At 42.4% G+C, this 22,017-nt stretch overlaps 2 protein-coding genes across 4 annotated transcripts in view; both read right to left on the bottom strand.

The window, feature by feature from the left end:
* Nucleotides 1-819, bottom strand: part of kif19 (kinesin family member 19) — a 34,206-nt gene extending 33,387 nt beyond the window's left edge. The window contains exons 1-2 of one of the 2 annotated variants that reach the window (XM_031747007.2): nucleotides 758-817; nucleotides 287-415 (exon numbers count right to left, since the gene is read on the bottom strand). In XM_031747007.2, coding sequence (XP_031602867.2) covers nucleotides 287-325 — 39 coding nt within the window. In that variant the 5' untranslated portion in view covers nucleotides 326-415; nucleotides 758-817. Of the gene's footprint in view, nucleotides 1-286 lie in introns of both variants that reach the window. The other variant, XM_039616011.1, reaches the window with a different exon arrangement.
* A 2,060-nt stretch (nucleotides 820-2,879) lies between these two features.
* Nucleotides 2,880-21,737, bottom strand: LOC116326010 (protein tweety homolog 2). 2 transcript variants are annotated; one of them, XM_039616803.1, is made up of 11 exons: nucleotides 21,615-21,737; nucleotides 19,444-19,516; nucleotides 11,284-11,353; nucleotides 11,077-11,132; nucleotides 7,559-7,651; nucleotides 7,376-7,468; nucleotides 6,847-6,989; nucleotides 6,441-6,626; nucleotides 6,273-6,351; nucleotides 5,238-5,264; nucleotides 2,880-4,082 (listed from the first exon to the last, which is right to left on the bottom strand). In XM_039616803.1, the coding sequence occupies exons 1-11, from the start codon at nucleotides 21,728-21,730 to the stop codon at nucleotides 4,002-4,004; spliced, it is 1,017 nt and encodes a 338-aa protein (XP_039472737.1). In that variant the 5' UTR covers nucleotides 21,731-21,737; the 3' UTR covers nucleotides 2,880-4,001. The 2 variants fall into 2 exon arrangements, with proteins under 2 accessions (XP_039472737.1, XP_039472738.1); XM_039616804.1 differs by lacking the exon at nucleotides 5,238-5,264.
* Nucleotides 21,738-22,017: the final 280 nt, after the last annotated feature.

The following is a 22,017-nucleotide window of genomic DNA, read 5'->3' as shown; positions in this document are numbered from 1 at the left end:
TTTGGTATCCAGTGTGAAGCCACCTATTTGTGCATATGTCATTCAACAAAAAATACAGGACATTTTAGGCAAACTGCACGGGACTGCAGCCTACCTACAGGTGTACTCTAATGAAGTGATCACCGAGTGTTCAGATAACTGGCCGCAAATTTATGGGCTTGTTTGTATTAAATGGTGATGGTTTTCTACTACTCACCAACAGCGCGAACTCATCTGACAAAGTTAATAAAGGTGTTACAGCTCAATAAAAAAATATATCATTAAAAAAGCATAGGTTGAAACTCACAGTTAGCTGGTGGTCCTTTGACTCTCCGGTGTCCTTCATGTTCACTTTCGGTCAGCCTGAAGGATAGCGAGCATCAACAGAAAACGGGGCACTGAACCATCCCGCTCCCCGTCGTTACCTGCATGCCACCTACTCTTTAAAAAAAAAAAAAAAGCACCTGCAGCCCACCGCACACACCTAACAACTACTAATACACCCGGGTTCTGCCTTTAATGCTCACTGGTTGTAGCTTCTCAGTAGTAACAAGCGCGACTGGCGAGCTAACAATCTGTTCGTGTCGTTTTTACTCAACGACATTAGCTTTCCTACAACTACCGACCGACTCTACTCTCTCACTCGCTTCCTCTTTGTGTCCTCGAGTGCGCGTCGATGGGTATCTTCCACGCAGCGGGTCGGGAAACACGGGAATAATTTAGCCAGACGAAAAGCTAAAGGTAGCGGCAGGTAACAGCAGCACCAGCAACAGCTCACCTACTACTCGCACTTCTCTGTTTCTGTCCTCGCTCCTCTCCGCTCCTTGCCCTGTGTATACACGCGCGCGCTCGCGCGTGCTGTGTTGTCCCTGGAGATTCGCGGAGCACCGGCAGTATCAAATCAGCTACTGTAAACACCAGTACATCCGATTATAAAGTACAACCCTCTAGTCCGTTTTTTTCATTGCTTTGGGTGAATAAATAAATAAATAATATGGCATGGCATGTGCACTCCCAGTTTTGCTATCCTAGGCTACACAATGATTGTAAAGGAAATACAAACATAACCCTCTGTACCTTGTAAAAGTGCTTCATAGCAACCTGGGTCATATTAACATTATATAACGCTTCTGAATTTCAAAAGGACAATAAAGTAGACAAAAAGTCACATTCAAACGAGCATTTATCAGTTATTGGACTGGATGTGTCTTTATTATTAATTATTTTTAAAATAAATCTTTTGGAGAGTTTCTAAAACACCATGGCTGTATGCGTTTATCCAAACCAGTTATTGTGCATTCAGATAGATCTGTGATCCTAATATCACACATTTTACGGACGCGAATAGTTGGAAAATGGTAACCTTTTTTTAAATGTCTTTTTCTGTATGAAATACCCTTTCTGTGTCACTTTGCTGACATCTGGTGGAAATGTTATGCAATTACCGTTTCAAGCCATCAGCTTCAAGCCGATTGATGTTGACCAGAAATCAAACAAATACATAAAAGGGGGGAAAGGGAAAAGGCAGTTTAAAAATATAATAACATAAGCTGTTTTAGGACCACAGAGCGTGTTTACAAAATGATCTGTAGTGAAAAAACTTTAGATCTTTAAAACACTAAACTTCTGTAATATTTACTGAGATACCGTTTCCGCTGCACTCTGCTGGCATCTGCTGTAGAAATGGTGCAATTACTATTTTAGACAATCAATTTCAAGCGGCTTAATGCTGAAAAAAAAAAAGCCGAAAAATGAGCAGAAAGGGGAACATACAATACCTACTAAAGTAAGTTGTTTTTACTTTCATAATTTTTACTTTTCTAAACAGCCTAAGGTAGATTATAGTCTTTAAAAACAAACAAATAACCCAAACCAAAAGAAGGTAACAGGGATATTTTAAACTACCCTTTAGATCCCATTGTATAGTTCCACCAAGCAGTTAGGACTTCTTCAGACCTGACCTTTGGGATATAAAATGTCATTGTTTCGTCATTTCTACCGTCATTTTATCCTTATTCTATTGGATATTTGTATGATATTTCCTCCTAAATCTGAATTCTAGGTTATTGGGTAAAAATATCTTCAGTCTTGCTATGGAGTGCTGTGAAAAAGTGTCCTGTCCCTAATGTTTCAAATCATAAAATTAATTTTAATATTGGATAAAGACAAAATGAGTAAATACAAAATGTATTTTTAAATTATTATTTGATTCATTAAGAGAAAAATGCTATCTAAACCTACCTGTGAGAAAAAGTGATTTCGCCCTGACCCTTATAATTGGTTGTGCCACCTTTGCCAACAAGAATCAGATTTGTTAAATTATGAATTAAGTGTGTTTTATCACATTTTTTCGAAAGCTGATTTCAATTTCATGAGCTACACTCAGCCCTGATTACTGCCAGACCTGCTAAACAACAGTAAAATAAAATAAAAAAAGGACCTGTTTGACAGAATCAGGGTTACAAAGACCTTTTTAAGGCTTTGGGGCTCAAGTGAACCCCGGCAACAGCCACAAACTGGTATAAATCTAATAGAATTTCATAAATAAATTCATAATGTTGATGATATGAAACATTTAGATTTGTGACAAATATGCAAAACTAAATATATAGAGCTCACTAAAAATGGGATAGCCATGTGGTCACAGCAACCTTCACATCTGACCTCAAAACACCAAAATCGAATAATTTCATCACTGAGTACAAGTGAACCCTGATCCCTGCCTCATTCATCCTTTATTTGGGAAGAATTTTACATATTTTCAGCAGGCTTTAAAAATACTCAAGGAATCACTAGTACATGATACACTAATTGCATGTGGATATGTTTCAGTTAAATGCACAAGGAGATCTTAATGATTTTAGGCACAAACACTCAAAAACAAAATTAAGACTCATCGCGTTGTACTCAAAGCTGGTTTATTCAATTTACGATTAGACCCTGAAGTTTGCGTACACATACACACACACACACACACAAACAAAATTAAGCACCACTCTCTGTGCCTGTACAGTGCAACATGCTGAAACAAACACACAAAACGTATTAATGACACGGCATATATCCAATCCACAAGAAAGTCATCGTTAGTCGGTACAAACATGTATTATTTGGATTGTTTGCTATGACAATAATTACCTGAATTCATTAATCAGAGAGCAGCACAGCTTCCCGAATCACAATAGGAATGACGACTTTATTGGTTTAGTTGGATTAGATATACAGGGAGTATGAATTAATGGCCCATTAGAAAATACAAAAAATAGTGGTCCTATGTATTGCTGGACAGAACTAGAAAAAGTATATAAAAATGGCACACAGTTTAAACAGAAAACAGAATAAGACAACAATCTGTTATTTTACAACTTATTTACAGAAGCCATGGTCTCAAGGTAGTCTCGTCTCTGTGGACTCCTAAAGCTTCACTAGCAGGCGTGTTTGTGTGTGTGTGAGACTGCAAATAAATTATACTGCTCCGCAAACTCCTGCTGTGTGCTGCCAGTGCTGGCTCTGTGCTTCACAAATATCACGCATGGAGCACACTACATAGAAAATAACGATGCATGAGCTATCGCGTTCACATCTTTTATCTTTGGAGACTCAAATATAAGATGTCAAAATTAGTACACATCTCCATTTCAAAGGCAGAGAGAGATCTCAACTGAATTTAAACTTTCTTTTTTACGTTATTGGGAAACAACTTTTTTTGTGGTTTTTTTTATATGTTTAAAAGAGCGTGTGAGGGTATCAAAGGACAAAACAGATTAAGAGCTTGTTAAGTTTGACAGCGCTTCTTGGAAATGTCTAGCACGTTCTCCAAGAAAGGATAGAAATGTCATGAATGAGCTAAAAGAACAGAGAGAAGATTACAGATATTGTTCCATTATCATTAGACTCCACACGCTGGAGTCCTGACAAACATGAAGCCACACAGTTTCCTCTGTGAGTCTTCTATCAGCTGCATGTTGCTGTCTTGTAGATGGTATGCGATGCTGCTTCTCTCCTTGGGCAAACAGGGAAGTCTATGCTTGGAAGTCATTTCCAAAGTGTCTCCTCTGTTCTTCGGTCATGGACAGGTAGGTGGCCCTCATAGTGGGAGAGTACTATAGACAAAACACCAACACAGAGACATATATAGAGAATATTACAAGTCTGTTGTATTAGATTGTGGTGATGTAAACATGTAAAACTCATTTGTAATGGAAGAAAGTAGGGGAAATGGGCTAAAAGGAACAGTCCACTGAATATCTATCTTTATGTATCAAATTCACTCGACTGTGGCACTGACATGAGAAATGTTTGAGGCTCCCGACTCCCCTAGTGGGACATAAAGCAGGGAGAGCATGGGTGATCAGGTTAAAAAAAACAGGTGAAGTGAAACTACAGAAGAATGAATATATAGTACATGTTTATAGTATAGCTACACGCTAGAGAGTTTATTAGTTACACCTATCTAGTTCTGGGTTGGAGCACCTTTTGCTTTCAGACCGGCTGTAATTTTTGCTTTAATAGGAGGGTTCATAATTTTTTCAAATCACCTTTAAAGTCAATTAAATCACCTTTCTTCCCCATTCTGATGCTCAGTTTGAACTTCAGCAGGTCATCTTGACTATTTTTACATGCCTAAATATCGTGGGTTGCTGCCATGTGATTGGATGACTAGGTATTTGTGTTAATGAGCAGTGGAATAGGTGAGTGTATGGCTGGCGAACGTATGCATATCATATTCCTACAGTGGTTGAATATTAGTTTCTAAGACAAAGTTTCAGTGGAGTATTCATTTAAATCATAAATAACAGACCATGGCAGGGTAAAATATTTTAGATATTACCTATAGTTTGTTTTAAAAGGTCAATCCTTTATTTATTAAATACACACATAGCATAAAGTATGTGAAACACTTTCCAGGTAAAATCCATTTTATTGCAGTGCACAGAATCCCTACTGCTAATACTTTTGTGTCAGTGCTAGGTGTAAAACTAAATGACCGGAGAAAGACTGCATGCACATAGGAGCTGACTGTGAAAGTACCCAGAGACGCAACTACAGTACCACCCTGTGAACACCAGGGGCTGAAATACCCTTGCTAAGTGAACCTATCTGCGACGGGGACAGTAGGTTGCAGATTAAAAGTCATGCTAAACAGGAGAACTGCACAGGAGACGAGATAATGTGAGGTGAAGGAGAAATGATAGGAGATGGAACAGAGGGACAAGTGAGGGACTTTATTCCTGACAGAGAGAGAAGAAAAGACTTACTCGATTTCTATACTGCTGAGAGTATATCTCCAAAAGTTGATTAAAAAAAGAGGGAATATAGAAATGAAAGATACAAACAAACATACACATGACAAACAAACAAACAAACAAAAAAATATATAAAAGAAGCTGTTAGCCGAAGATGACTGCATGATTCTGTACAGTTATAGCCATGAGGAAGAAATTAACATGCATATTATTTGGTTGTAGTAAAGAGTCAAAAGACAGAGCATATCACATGTTTAGTTGGTACTTTAGCTGGAATTAAAGGTTGAAGGTTAATGATAATTTTGGCTAACTTAAAAAGAATTACATACATTAAAGCTGCAGTAACACATGTATAAATTTGGTTCAATTTAGATTCTAAACATATGAGCAATTATTAATAAAAAATCTGAGCAGGAAAAAGGATAAAAACTTATTTCTTTCCTATAAATGTAAGCAAAATCCAGATTAGAGATCTGTAAAATGGTGTACAGCATGCTATTAGGAGCGTGTGCTGAATGAAAACTTCATTTAAAATGTTTCTATTTTTATCTCTGTGATATAACAGGAGACGAGAGGCCCAGCAGGGTGCTGAGTTAATTCAGTGAGGAAGAAAAACTTGTGTGTCGACAGTGAAAGAGTTTATGGGTTACGGCCTGTGTCACCTTATCCTGAGAGAGAGGCCTGAGAGAGGCTAAATGGTGTTCTGTTCATATTAAATATTAACTAAATTACTTCTCCTCTCCTTGCTTTGGCACTGTAAGCCAGCCTCCTGTATGTTGTTCACAGCAGAAAATAAAAGCCACAGTGTAAAACACAAGAGTATCTGGTTAAATACTATAAAGAACCTTTAAAAAGAGTGGATTTAATCGGAATTAAAATTTAAATGATGTGAATGTAAAATGTAACAAAGGAGGTTAGCTGAGTCACCAAGTTAAAACAAAAATGTAAGAAATAATAAGCTGTTATTTCTAAGAAAACCACTTCCTGAGTTTAACTGAGAAAGAAATGACATCATAGGAAGGACTTGGCCTCTGGGACCCAACGCACCGATGGGGGTGGAGAGCCTCGTCCTATCAGAGGCACATTCTTATACCGTGGATTTCCCCCGAAAAGAGCTGTGTGGTTCCTGCAGGAAAAATGAGAGAAGTGACTCGGGATATGGCTCAAATTTCTGATGTCACTTTCCCCCCCAAGTTGGTTTTCTTTTTGACTCACATGTACTCAGACATTGGGGCATTGGAGACAGCCGGGGCGGGTGGGTGCAGGCTGGTCTGGCTGCCCATGCTGCTGCTGTAGCTGCAGAAGCTGTGCATGTTGGTGTGGTCGGGGTTCTGTGACCCTAATCTCCTTGCCCGTGGGTTGAACGGGTCCTCCTCATCCATGTCATCGTAATCTTGCTCCCTTCAGTGAGAAATTAGGAAAGGAGCATCAGAGGAAAAGTTTACGATATTGCATTTCTTGGGTACGGTGCGAATCCCGCCTGATGGAAACAAAACTTCAGATTACAGTATTCTTTGGTATGTGCTGGGTTAGACGGTACACCGTGATGTACATAGAGATTGGTGCAGAATGAGAAAATGAGGCCGCTCAGGCAGGCAGACAAGCCTGAAAATGTACTGACCTGCAGGCAATTTGTCTCCATGCCCTGGGAATGGCACACAGCATGACAGTGAAGGCACAGGCTGCCAGAATGGAGAACAGGCAGAGGTACAGTACACCCTCCACTCCATCATAGCACACCCCCACCATTGCATCCAGGTAGTCCTAAAGAGGTCAAGTGCAGAACACAGATATGTGGCCAAACTGTTTGCTCATTATCTGTACTCTCGCTGCCATGTTTGAATACACGGCGGAACAAAATGAGCCAAAGATGAAAAAGCACTTAGTGCATCGGTGTGTGTCATCATTTTCTTCATTTATGTTTTGCACATTCGATGGGACTTCAACATCATTCACGTAAACCGCATTGCAGTCATGAACCGCACTGTGCAAACAAACTTGCAAAAAACAAAAGAGGTTTTTAAAAGCACTTTTATCTGCTCTGCTCTCAGTTCCACTTTCAGTTTTACTCTGAAATCCTGAATGGCCACTTACTCTCAAGTTGACCTAGTTGTGCTTCTCTAATGCCAATTAGGATGCAGTGAACAAACCTTGTTGAGCCCCCTGCAGTCCAGCAGGGCGGTCAGCTGGTGCAGACTGGCCTCCGAGGAGTTGAGCAAATGTTGTATACCCAGGAGATCTCTCTGTGGAGAGGTCAGCGTATCACTGAAAAACACTTCAGCCCTTATTTTATTTCTCAAACTACAGCATAAAAGTGTTTCTGTGTGCCATACCTCAGCCGTAGGAAACAGTGGTACAGCAAACTGCAACAGACCCTGGCTCTGGATCTGCATGGTGGTCAGAGACCTCTGGAAGATGGCCAGAGGCTGCAAACAAAAGTACATTTTTAAACACAGAAATGAATAGCAGGCAAATAACACATATGAATGCAGCAAGCCTTGGGCTGAGTAATAGAGGTACTGTAAAATGTACAGTAATTTCTAAAAAAAAAAAAAAAAAAAAAACTATAGGTGAAAGCATTAATGCCATAATAATTGGCTTTATTTTTATCTAACTGAATTGGGTTGAATTTATTGAAATGGAGAATCCAGGCCTAAAAAACTGGCCTAAGCTAAATCTAATTTTCATTGGAGGTATTGGGTGTTTCCCCCTGTTTTATGCAGTGATTACTGATGAACTTTATTAAAAACCCCAACTTATTCTTATGATAATATAAATACAAATAAAATTTTTATACTTAAGTCATATGTCAAAATGTCAGATTTTGCACTTCATTTTAACATGCTTTGATTTTGGTTACTTGAGATACAATCTCCCATCTCAACAACAGATCTATGTTCTCACCAACAGGGGGCAAAATAAGCATCCAAAGTCAGCCCAGTGTAATGGGATAGTCTGTTCTACCTGAAACACAATCGTTCCTGCCTTCTGCCTTTTTTAAAATTAACATTCAAGTATGATCATACATCAATTAATCTGCCATATCTTCAAAGTAAATCTGTATCTTCACAGTCACCCAGCCTAACAAGACGAGCCTGAAACCCCACGCCTGGGGCACAGTGTTAAATTGAAACAAGATGTGGTCAATTACCTCAACTATCCATAAATGTAATTGGTTTCCTCTGATCTGACATTTTTTTGATCTACATGATCGTCCATGGCCCAGTAGCTCTCTGCTACACAGTCGACCTGCTTCAATTGATTTTTTTCCCCCAACTTTATCTTGGGTGAGTTTGTTCTAAGCCAAATAAAGTGGAAAAAATAGGACAAAGACAGTGTATGGAGGAGGACAGTAAAAAAAGAGAAGAGATGATAAAATAGATAAAGAGTTGGCACAGGAGTGATGCCAAAGGCAGCGTTACGCTGGGGCAGGAAGGTAGACCTGCAGGGCACTGCGGAGAGACAAACACCTAAGAGAGTAAGATAAACAGGGGGGAGAAGCTTGTTTGCTTGCCAATCAGTGTGAATTCCTGTATCTGCCAGCTTGCTTGTGAACTTTGCACCTGTTGGCTATCTGTGTGACAGTGAAAAGAGCGCTGACTTTGTTTACCAGGCAAGGTGACGCTTGTCTGCCCTCTGCCGCTGTGCTCTTGTGGTGTGCTCCTCGGGCATGTCTACAAGAGCCAGATAATAAGATCTGAGGTCTGGTGAACCAGAACTTACAGAAATTGACTTAACTGCTGACTGATGTCAGCTGGGAAGTCAGTGAAGTGACCCACAAACTGCTTCCCTGAAGAGTAACTCCACGGATCCTCAGAAGAGTGGGAGGAGAAGAGATTCTCCAGGTTGTTTCATCTAACGTGCAATTTCATAGCCTTTGTCTCGGCAGTTTTGTAACACTAAGGTATGCTTTGTCATGCATCAAGGAAGCAAGAACAGAAAGAGAGAAAAATAATGGCGACAGTCTTTGATCCTTGGTGGTTTTATAACTCCTCTGCTAGAAGTTAGGATGTAACTCAGACAGACAGGGCTGGACGAAGGGAAAGCCTGACAAAGATGAAGCCTGAGGGGCAAAGAAATGAGCAAGGACTGAGCATCGCAAATTACAGTTCAAGAGACATGAAGGCATTTTGCTGTTAAAACGGAGCGACATTTGGTTTTTGTAGCTATTAATATCGATTAGTATCGCCACAACAACAGCTGTCTTAAGTCTGTTTAAATGAGTCAGGAATGACCTTGCTCATATTTAAATGGTCTTTTAAATGCTGTTTACACAATTCACATTTCCAAGATTTAAAAAAAAAAAAATAATTCAGATAACAGTTTCTATTTAATAAAAAAAAGAATAAGTAACAGTTTCTTCTTTAAACTTCTAAGATGGAGTTTTGAGGAGAAATTTGGAGTCTTTTAAAGGGCTGATTATGAAAAAGAATATAATATTAATCCTGCCATAGTTAAACTAATATTAGGTGATTGGTCAGAACATTGAGCTTAATCATGAATCTGTTTGATATTTCCTCATTAATACCTTTAAAAAAGTTTTTAAAAAATCAGGACAAAGCTTCTATTTGAATGTTGATGTAGTGGGTAGTTTGAACAGATTTGTTAAATTCAAAATAAACATACACTCACGAGACACTTTATTAAGTACACCTTACTAGTCTTCAAACTTCTTTAATTCTTCATGGCACACATTCAGTAAGGTGCTGGAAACTGCTCAGAGGTTTTGCTCCATACTAACATGATAGCATCACACAGTTGCTGCACATTTGTTGAGTGTACGTCCATGATGCAAATCTCCTGTTCCACCAAGGTGCTCTACTGGATTGAGGTCTGGTATCTGGTGATGTTCAAGAAACCAGTTTGAGATTTTTTGAGCTCTGCGACATGATGTGTTATCTTGCTGGAAACAGTACCCATCGAATGTCCTCCACACTGCTACACCACCAGTAGGAACTTATATAATGATATAAGGCAGGACAGATGCTTTCATGTTGTTTTTGTCAAATTCTGTTCTCGCCATTCAAATGTCACAGCAAAACTAGAGACTCATCAGACTAAGCAACATTTTAATCTTCTATACTCCAGTTTTGGTGAACCTGTGTGAACTGTACTCTTTTTTATCAGCTGACAAGAGAGTCAGCCTGTGTGGTCTTCTGCTGCTGTAGCCCATCTGCTTCAATATGTTGTACACTCAGAGATGCTCTTCTGCATACCTTCTGCTATGTTTCTGTCCTATAAGCTTAACAGTCTGGCCATTCTACTCTGACCTCTGGCATCAACAAGCCATTTTCACCCAGAGAGCTGCTGCTCACATGATATTTTTTTCCTTTTTGGGTCATTTTCTGCAAACCCCTGAGATGATTGTCTGGGGAAATCCCAGAAGATCAGCAGTCTTTGAAACAATCAGAGCAGCCCATCTGGCACCAACAACCAACCACAACACAGTTCAAAGTGACTTAAATCACCTCTTTTGTCCCATTCTGATGCTTAGTTTGAATTTCACCAGCCCATCTTGAGCATGTCTTCATGCCTAAAAGCAGTGAGTTGTCACCCTGTGACTCGTACATTTCTGTTAACTAGCAGATGAACATGTGTACCTAATAATGTTGATGGCAAGTGCATAGCCACCAAAATAACATTTAACAATGTTAAATTGTATCTGTAAAATACCCAGCAAGTGTCCAGTTTTACCTGCACATCATAAATCCTCATTTATGGATAAAGATTTAATTTCAAATGTCTACAGAACATTTCTTCGTGTTAATCAAAACTCTTTTGGCTTAGATGTGTGGACATTTTATGACCTGCAATTTTTGCGAGGAGCTCTGCAACACATCCTGTTTCCTACCTGCTGGAAGGGGTTGGAGAGAGTCTGGTTCCAGTACAGATAGTAATGAACAATATCTGAGAAAACACAAACACAAAAGCAGACAGAAAATGTTTTTTCATCATCATTGTCCTCTCTTTGCTAAATATCAATTATCACCATGGCCACAAATTTATGGTCACATAATGAATCCATTAAAGGATCATTATTATTCACACTGAAGCTTACCAGCACTGATGACATCCTTTGTTTTACTCATGATGTATTTGTCAGGGGAAATGCAGAAATCACTTGTGCCCTAAAATAAAACAGAAGATGTGAGAGGAGTGGAAAGAGAGTGGGAAACAAGGACATATCAGAAAAAAAGATTGAATGGTTCACATTTCATGACTCACAAAAAAATTCATGACTCACATTTCAAAGAAGGAATGATGTGGTGTGTCAAATACCAAGTAATCAGCTTGACAATTATTTATACATATTTTTTTAACTAAAACATTTTTCCAGAAACATGAATAGTGATTGCTATCATTTTTAGCGCTTTTTGACACAGTGGAGGGAATAAGGCTGTTTTTGTACCCCTTTAACACATCTTAACAGGAATGCTTTTCAATTCAATGCAACATGCTAACAAGAAACCTGCCTTGGCAAAAATAACAAAAGACAAGTGGCAGTCTCCGCTGAACTGTGCCGTCTGAATGCTAAATGTCCCCGGGGCTCAGGACAAACACTGCGTGTAGCTTAACCTTCTCTGGGGGTACACTAATGAGCCCCACACAGAAGAGATAAAGCAAACTGTGTTTCCCAGCAAACCTGAGCTAGTTTGTTAGAGACGAGGGATACCAAGGAGCGCTACAATTCAAGAGCAAGTCTGTTGGAATTCCTGAAGGGACGACAGTGAATCTCAGAAAATGCAAAGTTCTGACTACCCGCTGTTGGTAATTAGGAGTTCTGCCAATGGGGTGTATTCATTATGCATTTATTTACTAAGTATTCAGCCATTAATTTAAGTGCAGTCTGCACACAGACAGGATGTGAAGATTATCTTGCAGGTCTGTCAGTCACACCTGTAAATATAGTCACACATGAAGCTGATCAGAAACTCAGATAAATCCAGATTCTATGTACTAAACAGTGCAGAGTTGTTAGTTCCCGTGGTTGCGGTGGGTGTTTTTGCATCATTAGAGCAGGGCAATGAAATTCATTCTTATTTAAAGTGGGACACAGCTGCATGACTGCAGTGGCAAATCGATTTTCACAAGTTCAGCTCTCAGTCGGGGTGGAGGAGGTCGAAGATTTTCAGACATTTTCAGATGGCAGTGGTACGTGGTGGTTAAAGAGGTCACCATGTGTGTGGTGTTCCTGCACATGCGCACAAATTCCCCATAGGTGCTAGCTGGCTCGGTGAGCTGAAGAATTGTGTAGAACAATTACATCTAAACAGGAATGTTGGCCTGTCCTGTGTTCAGTCTGTAGCACCTGAAAATGCTGTCAGTGATTTCATTATAAATGAGGTTTTTGCATAAATTCAATTGAATAGTAAATTCAAAAGAGATCTTTCAATTAATTAGTACTTTCACATCATTCTCTATGTTAAATTTTGTTTTTTGGAATTAGGGCTGAAAAGATCAAATAAACACATTCTAACTGCTTTTTCCGCTTTTCTCTATTTTATATAAATTCTAAAAGAATTTGTTTAAAGAAGACACTTGATTAAAAAGTGCATTCTCATAAATGTGTTTTCAACAATTCCCAGCATAAAGAATGAGTCAACATTTATTAAAGATGAAATGCCTTCATACGATGATGTATGATGTCTACAAGTCTGTTATTAGAAACTAAAACCTGTTAAGTCCACACTGACTCACAAGCACCAACTGTCTGCCTAACATTTATGCAAGCAGTTTGTATATAACCCTCACATTTATATGAAGGAACACACACACATGAAATCTGGGCCTCTCACATAAACATCTCATTTAAGAAGTAACACCTGCATCGACATAAGCACAAGCTCCTATTTACACGCATAAATGATGTCTGAGGAGCCAGTGCAGATTGTTCATGTAATTGCTTTTACGAAGCCTTTATGATGTTTACTCCCAGGCAAAGAAAAGACCCAGGTGGACTTCACCTATAAATTCTCAGAAACAGAGGTACAGCAAAAGCCGATTTCTATCCTGACTATCTACACAAATGTATCATCTAGGGTTATACACTGGATCCTTAATGAATTTATTAGACTACCTGTAATAAAAAAACAGGAAAACATTTCACAAATCTGCCAAAACAATATTTTTATTTATTAGTTATTTAGTTATTAATTTTGGAATTAATTAATAGCAAACTGATTTCAACATATTTACACCCAAATTTGAGCACACTGGACTTCTCAGAAAAAAAATCTGTAATGAATTGAGCATAAAATTAAACAGCTAAAACTAATTTTTCTGTCAAGGATTGCAAGTAAATAACTAATTTGGCATCCTAATCAAAAAAATATGTTTTCTGATTTTTAAACATTTTTTTTGTAAAACAGTACATCAGAAAATTCAGGGTTAACTATAATTATATACTGGTATTAAAAATATTGTTTTTAAAGATCCTTTGCATAGCAGTTAATTAACCATTACAGAAACATAAAAGAAAATATTATCAATACTACTAATTTCATGTCAAACTCATTTTACAGTTTGATGTTAAGTGGAACAAATGAGTGGACCTCCACTGTCTGTCAGTCTAAAGAAGTTTAACTACACATTTAAACCCTGAGATATTTTAATATCAGAAAAACTCTTCCAAGAGCAAGTTTCAGTTTTTGCTACTTTCCTGATAAGAAATGCTGTTCTAGAAAATTTAAAGAAATCTGTCAGCATGTCCCTACATTATGACAAATTAATTTCTAAAATTACAGAAAACGTTACGGTAGCTTAATTCACAGAAAATGCCCCATTTTTTTATTTATACTTTTTTTTTTTAACTGTGGACCCCAACCCCCCCAGAAAAGTTTCACTTTGTATCTGTCTTGTATACAGTGTACTGTCAGCACAGTGGTTCAGTAGTTAGTGCTGTTATCTACTACCAAGATGTTTCTGGGTTCGAACCTGACCAAAATCATTTCCAAGTGTATAAATGAATAATAAAATATATTGATGATTTTCTAATAGAGCTACCCTTACACTTTTTAACAGATCTGTGTATGTGCCGTTTTAATAAAGTGCAAAATTGTCACCAGAGTTTCAAGACTGGGCTCTACAAGGTTCGGCCCACAAGTAGAAGAATAAGTAACTCCTGTCCAGGGTAGTACCCAGTAACAAGCTGTTGTACTGATAAAGACAGGTTCTTTATTTTTTGAGGGTGTACAAACCATTCAGAGTCAGCCTCTGCCTCAGTGACACCCAGCAGACAGGTTACATAAAAGTGAGATGGAATGATTTTGTAACACACACAAAATCATTAGGTCTGAGAGGACAAGATGTACCCGTGACTCTTCTGAAGCAATTTATGAAAAGTTATATTATTCATTTATCAAGGGGAGATGTAGAACAAGAAGACCTTTTAGTTAGATTACCATGTAATTTACTGGACGCTTTCAAGTTCCTTAAAGGGAAAGTACTGTCTTTCCGTTGAGGTAATCCTTACACACCATAGATGGACCTGAGCGCAGCATGTGTCATGGTGCAGGAGACGAAATGGACAGGATGAATCATCTACTGAGAAATTCTGTATTTGTCTGTATTTGCAATGTCTTGACCGGTGGATGCAGATGGGGGTTTTGGTGTTTTAGTCATACATGTGTGCCGTAGCATTGCTATAAAAGGAAACCATTAGTGTCATTGTGTCAGAAAATGAAGACCACACCGAGTGAAGCCTCGCAAAGAAGACTTGAACATGCAGATAAAAAGGAAGATAAAACCAGACACCACTGTGCAACAGATCGAACTTCTCGCTGTTACTTACTCCTGCTTACTTGACGCTCATTATCTCCAAATTTAATTCACACATGTAAACAATCCTCTGCTGCCCTGAGTAAAAAAAAAAAAGCAACATCCAGCAACAAAAATGATAAAAATAGCACACACGCCTGAGGCAGCTTAGTCAAACACCAGTGCTCAGCCATCTGATATTCATCGTGTCTCATGTTTCTCTCTATTTTCACGGTGAGTTCTCACCTCCACATCGATCTGTCAGGGTTCCTGGGTCGGTGACCCAGTGTTTTCAGTTTTGTCACGTTTAGGTTATGTTTACATTATGTGGCCACATCAATGTTCTCTCTTCCTGCTTTTCCTGTGTCAGCTCGTCTCTTGTGTTATTAGCCAGATTATGTTCAGCTGTGTACTCACCGGTCTCTCATTATCATCCTCATCAGTCTGTGTATTTAAGTCCTCTGTTTCCACTCGTTCACGGTTGTGTCATTGATGTTATTGTGATGTTAATGTCCTCTCTCCGCATGTATGTTCAGATCAGTCAGCCAGCCATTCAGTCAGTCGTCCACCCAGTCAGCCATTTCAGTTCATGTTCTGTTCATCCAACCTACTTACAATAAACCCCATTATCCTGCACCGTGAGTCCAGCGTTTGGGTCATCTCTTCCTCGCCTCCACACACGACACTCCTGACAGAATGACACGACTTGCTTTTGACCCAGCGGACTCGGACCTTTTTGAGCGGCAGGAGGCAGCGCTCTCCATTTGGGCGGAGAGGCTTAAGGAGAAACAGCGGCTCTTCGCGGAGCAAGAGCACATCTTTGAGGGCACTTGCCTGGCTCTGGGCGGGCCTCGGAGACACCGCGTTCTCCCACCTGCTGCCCCACCTGCACCGGAGCATCTGCCGCGGAGAGTGGGCGTTTCGCGCCGCGCTTCGGCGGCTCCCTCTCTCGCGGGTCTGCTCCTCGCTCACACGCCATCTGCCTCATTCACCGGACCTTCAACCTCGCCACGGCACAGCGGCTCCGCCTCCCACCTCGGCTCAACAGAGGCTCCCGCGCCAAAGGCTCGGATGTGTACCCCGCCCGCTTCCTCTTCCCGGAGAAAGCGGCGCACACGCCGCCATAAAACTATTTCCAGCAATTCCCGATGGTGAGTTCCAGTGACTGTTTTCCACCCTCATTCGATTCCTCATTTAAAACCACTGATAAACCCATCTCTGATTCATGGGATGTTTCCATCCTGGAGGATTCTGTGGACTGGGAAGATTTTTTCTGCTCTGCTCCCCCAAAGACTGTAAATAGTGGTGGCAGAAAGACCAGAACAATCCCTGATAAACCTGCCAGTATCACACACCCAGTCACCATTTCCACACCCATCACTCAGCCATTTCCTACCAGCACGGTGGCCCAGATTCGGCCTTCCTCTTCAGCCGTTTCACCTCCTCAGATGACTAGGGCCCAGCCTACACCCACACCAGTGCCAGCTCCCAGGAGGAGGGCAGCTGCGACCCAGTCTACCTCCACACCCGCTCCTGTTTCTCGGGTGGGGGTGACTGGTGTCCAGCCACCTCCCGTGCCTGTCCCAGCGCCCAGGCTGAGGGCAGCCAGAACTCAGCCTGACCTCCCTAAAGGCTCAGAAGAGTTAGCCGTCAGTCCACCACTTCAACCACCTCCTGATCCAGCCTTTCACGCCCTTGCACTATCCCTGGTTAGGCTAGCTGAGGTTTCCCCTGCTCAGGCACCAGCTTTACTAGCCCAGGCTGTAGCTTTATCTCCGTCACTAGCCCAGGCTGTAGCTTTATCTCCGTCACTAGCTCAGTCTGTAGCTCAGCCATTAGCCACACCAACCACAGCTCCGTCGTCAGCTTGGCCTACCTCTGTTCATCCCTTAGCATCCCCAGTCCAGCCAGTTCCCTCTCCTGCTGTTCAGCTCCCAGTCCAGCCAGTTCCCTCTCCTGCTGTTCAGCTCCCAGTCCAGCCAGTTCCCTCTCCTGCTCTCCAGTCTGCTCCTGTCCAGCCAGTTCCCTCACCTGCTCTCCAGTCTGCTCCTGTCCAGCCAGTTCCCTCACCTGCTCTCCAGTCTGCTCCTGTCCAGCCAGTTCACTCACCTGCTCTCCAGTCTGCTACTGTCCAGTCACCTGTAGCTCAGGCTGCTCCTGTCCAGTCAGTCCAGTCGCCTCCTGCCCAGTCAGTCCAGTCCTCTCCTGTAGTCCAGTCTTCTCTGGTCCAGTCATTCATCCACCATCCTGTTCAGTTCCCGGACCTGCAGCCACAGCATCCAGAGCCAGCTGTGAGCTCTCCCGCTCCTCAGCCAGGGGTTTCTGCACCCGCTGGCCCGGCCGCTCCTCAGCCAGGGGTTTCCGCACCCGCTGGCCCGGCCTGTCTCCAGCCTGTCTCCAGCCAGAGGCTCCCGCGCCTCCTGGCCCGGCCTGTCTCCAGCCAGAGGCTCCCGCGCCTCCTGGCCCGGCCTGTCTCCAGCCAGAGGCTCCCGCGCCTCCTGGCCCGGCCTGTCTCCAGCCAGAGGCTCCCGCGCCTCCTGGCCCGGCCTGTCTCCAGCCAGAGGCTCCCGCGCCTCCTGGCCCGGCCTGTCTCCAGCCAGAGGCTCCCGCGCCTCCTGGCCCGGCCTGTCTCCAGCCAGAGGCTCCCGCGCCTCCTGGCCCGGCCTGTCTCCAGCCAGAGGCTCCCGCGCCTCCTGGCCCGGCCTGTCTCCAGCCAGAGGCTCCCGCGCCTCCTGGGCCTGCCTGTCTCCAGCCAGAGGCTCCCGCGCCTCCTGGGCCTGCCTGTCTCCAGCCAGAGGCTCCCGCGCCTCCTGGGCCTGCCTGTCTCCAGCCAGAGGCTCCCGCGCCTCCTGGGCCTGCCTGTCTCCAGCCAGAGGCTCCCGCGCCTCCTGGGCCTGCCTGTCTCCAGCCAGAGGCTCCCGCGCCTACTGGCCCAGCCTCCGAAGCTGTTGCTCCGTCACCGCCGGCTCCCATGCCGTCGCCTGGTCCAGCCTCGGCCTCGGCTTCTGCTTCGCCTGGTCCAGCCTCGGCCCCGGCTTCTGCTTCGCCTGGTCCAGCCTCGGCCCCGGCTTCTGCTTCGCCTGGTCCAGCCTCGGCTCTGGCTTCTGCCTCTGTGTTAGCCTCGCCTGGTCCTGCGGCTGCCACGCCGTCGCCCAAGCCACGTTCTGGATGCGGCCGCCCACCGGACCTTCTCAGTGGCCGCCGCCGTCTTCCTCGCGGCCGCCCACCGGACCTTCTCAGTGGCCGCCGCCGTCTTCCTCGCAGCCGCCCACCGGACCACCTCCAGCGTCACAGCCGGCCACGTGGCCGCCCACCGGATCACCTCCAGCGTCACAGCCGGCCACGTGGCCGTCCGCCTGAACTGTCTCTGTTTGGACTCCGTCCCTCCGTCCTGGGCCCCCTCCGCCCGCCCTGTTCTGGTGTCTTTCTCTTTCGGCCGTCGGGTGCCTGCCTTTGAAGGGGGGGATACTGTCAGGGTTCCTGGGTCGGTGACCCAGTGTTTTCAGTTTTGTCACGTTTAGGTTATGTTTACAATATGTGGCCACATCAATGTTCTCTCTTCCTGCTTTTCCTGTGTCAGCTCGTCTCTTGTGTTATTAGCCAGATTATGTTCAGCTGTGTACTCACCGGTCTCTCATTATCATCCTCATCAGTCTGTGTATTTAAGTCCTCTGTTTCCACTCGTTCACGGTCGTGTCATTGATGTTATTGTGATGTTAATGTCCTCTCTCCGCATGTATGTTCAGATCAGTCAGCCAGCCATTCAGTCCTTCAGTCAGTCATCCACCCAGTCAGCCATTTCAGTTCATGTTCTGTTCATCCAACCTACCTACAATAAACCCCATTATCCTGCACCGTGAGTCCAGCATTTGGGTCATCTCTTCCTCGCCTCCACACACGACACTCCTGACACGATCAAACACTTGCGCGGCTTTTTTAAGCCTTGGGACGATGAGAGAGGAAAAACACTGAAATTAATCACCTACTCAGTGTGAATACGGCAATTGGATTCGTGTTGTCATAATCCTTGAATTGGAATCGGGTTATTGAGCTCTGTATAATGCTGCTGAAAAGGTGTAGGTTTGCAATTTTGTTCTTTTGTCAGTCTATTTTTAATGGCGTGTGGTTTGACAGCAGAGATCAAAAGCTCATGACATGGTAGACGGATAGCTGTGATCAGAAGAATTTGAGATTGGGCAGTTTTAGAACCTGTTTAGATGACTCTGTCCATCTGTGAGGGATCTCTGTCACTTAGACTGATTTCATAAATATTTTTGTAACCTTAACATCCTGATAAAGCTTAAACACTTGGCTTTTAAGCTTAGAACCACTAATTAGCAGCTAATACCTTAAATAGATAGTTTCTGCAAACTATCAAGTATCATAAGAGAGGTGACCAGTTTAGGGTATTTTATATCAAAGTAAGTCAGTCACTCAGGGGTAAGAAAGCGAGGGAGCTTACCACAGCGGTTGCCAGGTCAGCTCCCAGTGAAGTCCAGCTCAGGACTAGCGTCAGCACTCCAAACACCATCATCCTGCAGAAATACAAAGAAACAACAGGGTCAGGTTGAAGCTCAGTGCAGTGATCTGTTTATTTGCTAAATCAAACTAAGATTAACTGAAGGCTCAGTGAACCAGGACTCAATGGCTCATTAAAGTTTGGTATTTATCCAAGTGAATGAGTCAGTGATTTAAGTACTTGACCCGGTTTGCATTAGGTTCATTCCAATTACTTGCAGTGATTACAGGTGAACACTATTGTAATCACACTGTTAGAAAACCAAGAAATACTCTGGGTTTGTCATACGAATCTGCAATCATTATATCAGTGGTATATCAGCACCTTCAATTTGATATGGTTCCTACATCAACATTCTTTTGAAGCTGTGTTTTTGAGCCCCTAATACAGGGGTCTGCAACCTTTAACACCGCAATCACGCCTCGCCGCCTTAAAGTCTGTGCTCTCTCTGCTATTGTGTTGTCGGGCTGTGAGCTGAAAAGCTGCAGCCGGCTGTATGCATACAGCAACCGTGTGTGAAAAGTGGTCAATATAGAGATGCTGAAAAGCATGTTCATGCAAACATCGTCGGGTCTGCCGTGATATGTTTACAATGAGACTTCTGGTCCCGAACCTCTGCTCACAGCGTCTGCAAATCGGGGCTTTCATCTTTACGCAGGACTGTAAGCTGTCATCTGTGAGGCAGGAGCGGTGTTTGTTTTTAACATAGTTCACGGTGGAGAACAGCTGCCGACATAATGTGGATCCGAAGATCCATAATTGGCCTACCTGGGGTTGAAAGTCTCGATAAATGCACGGCGTTTGGTGGTACACGGCTTCCCGAGTGTAACGCTTATTTTGAACGATGAAAAAAATAATAAAATATTATTTTATTTTTATATTTCAAAATCACAACAATCTTCCAATACAGAACTACAAGTTTTTAAAAAAAGAACTAAACACAAATAAAATGCACTTCAGCTAAATACTTCTAATTTATTTTCCCAAACCACGCGGACTAAATAGACTAAAGAGCCGCATGCGGCTCCGGAGCCGCGGGTTGCCGACCCCTGAACTAAAGCAATGTTTTAGAGAAGGATCATTCTGTGGATCAGAATTGCTCCTCAATGATGTGAAAGACTGATAAAGTCATACAGAAAATAATCACCACGAGTTATTGCTGCTGAAAGTGCTCCTATGAGCTGCTGAATAATGGGGTGCACACAGTGTGTGAAAACATCACATTATCTTACATCATTCATACTGGTGCGCCTCCTCATTTATGGGTGAATGTGGATTTTTTTTCAGAGAATAATATAGTATTCTCAAAAAATGGATCACTTTAATCGCAGCAAACCTTTTTAATTATCATTTAAAGTTATCACTTTGATTGACTGCCATAAGAATGACTTGAAAGATAATCAGACAGAAATCCAGCACACGGTGGCTTCTGGATTTTACATGATACAAAAAGAAACAGATCGCATGCACAGGCATGTGGCACTCTGTCGTTTGTTATCTGATCACTCATCAATACATCTTCTTCTTCAAACTGATAAGATGGAATTGCAGATGAAAAATGAAAGCACATATCTGATCCTCGCCTCCTGTGTAAAAATCTGATCTAAAATGCCCAGGGAGACAGACAATCCAGCTAATCTCTCCTTCGTCTTGGTCTGATACTCACTGTGTGGGTTGATCCGCACCGATCAAGAAGATATAATTCCCCTTTTCCAGTCATCTCAGCCTTTATCTCAGACTGATGTTTTAAGGGCAAGGAGAAGTACTTTCTGCCTCACATCTTTTCTAAACAAACAATTTACAGTAGATTGTACTCTGTGCCTAGCTATTTTCTTGTGGGATATTCATTTCTACATGCCAGAGGGTAAACAACAAACAATGAAAAAAATCTAAAGAACCATTATATGTGACATTATTCTGATAAAATATACATAACCTTAAGCAGAGAAAAATGACAATGGGCTGTGAAGTTTCAAATGTAGATTCTCCCTTCAGGAAATGGAAAAAAATACAGATCAATGGGCATTATGTGCAGACTCTTGTTTACACATTTTAAAACCCGTGAGCATCATTTGAAGGGGAGAAACAGTTATGTAGTCTCAGATCCTACTTACAGAAAGCCTTGGCATTTGCCATGTCCATCTTTCAAAATGCCATCATTTTTTCCAAAGACGTATTGTAATACCCACGGGTAACTTAATCCATCCTGTCTCCTAAGGCCTGTACACATTTCAGGAACAGAAATGTTCCTTTCTTTAAGCCCTGGTCTGAGATTCTACAGAATATAAATACCACTTCCTTCACTAGAATTTGATCTCTATCTTTAAGCCAGTTCGGGCTGGTATGTCTCTGTGGAAGTGATGCCTCAGAGATGAGGGATCACAAAACAGAGAGGGAATGTAAAAGAACAGTTCTAATTTGAGGCACAAACCTCCTAGAAAGTGTTCGTCTCTGAGATGAAGCATGTAAAAAAGAAAAGAAAAAAAAAAGAATCATTTTTAATTCTTTGTAGTGTTT

The sequence above is a fragment of the Oreochromis aureus genome, linkage group 8 (genome assembly GCF_013358895.1).
Source record: "Oreochromis aureus strain Israel breed Guangdong linkage group 8, ZZ_aureus, whole genome shotgun sequence".
NCBI classification, from domain to species: domain Eukaryota; kingdom Metazoa; phylum Chordata; class Actinopteri; order Cichliformes; family Cichlidae; genus Oreochromis; species Oreochromis aureus.
This window is presented reverse-complemented; position numbering and strand designations above follow the sequence as displayed.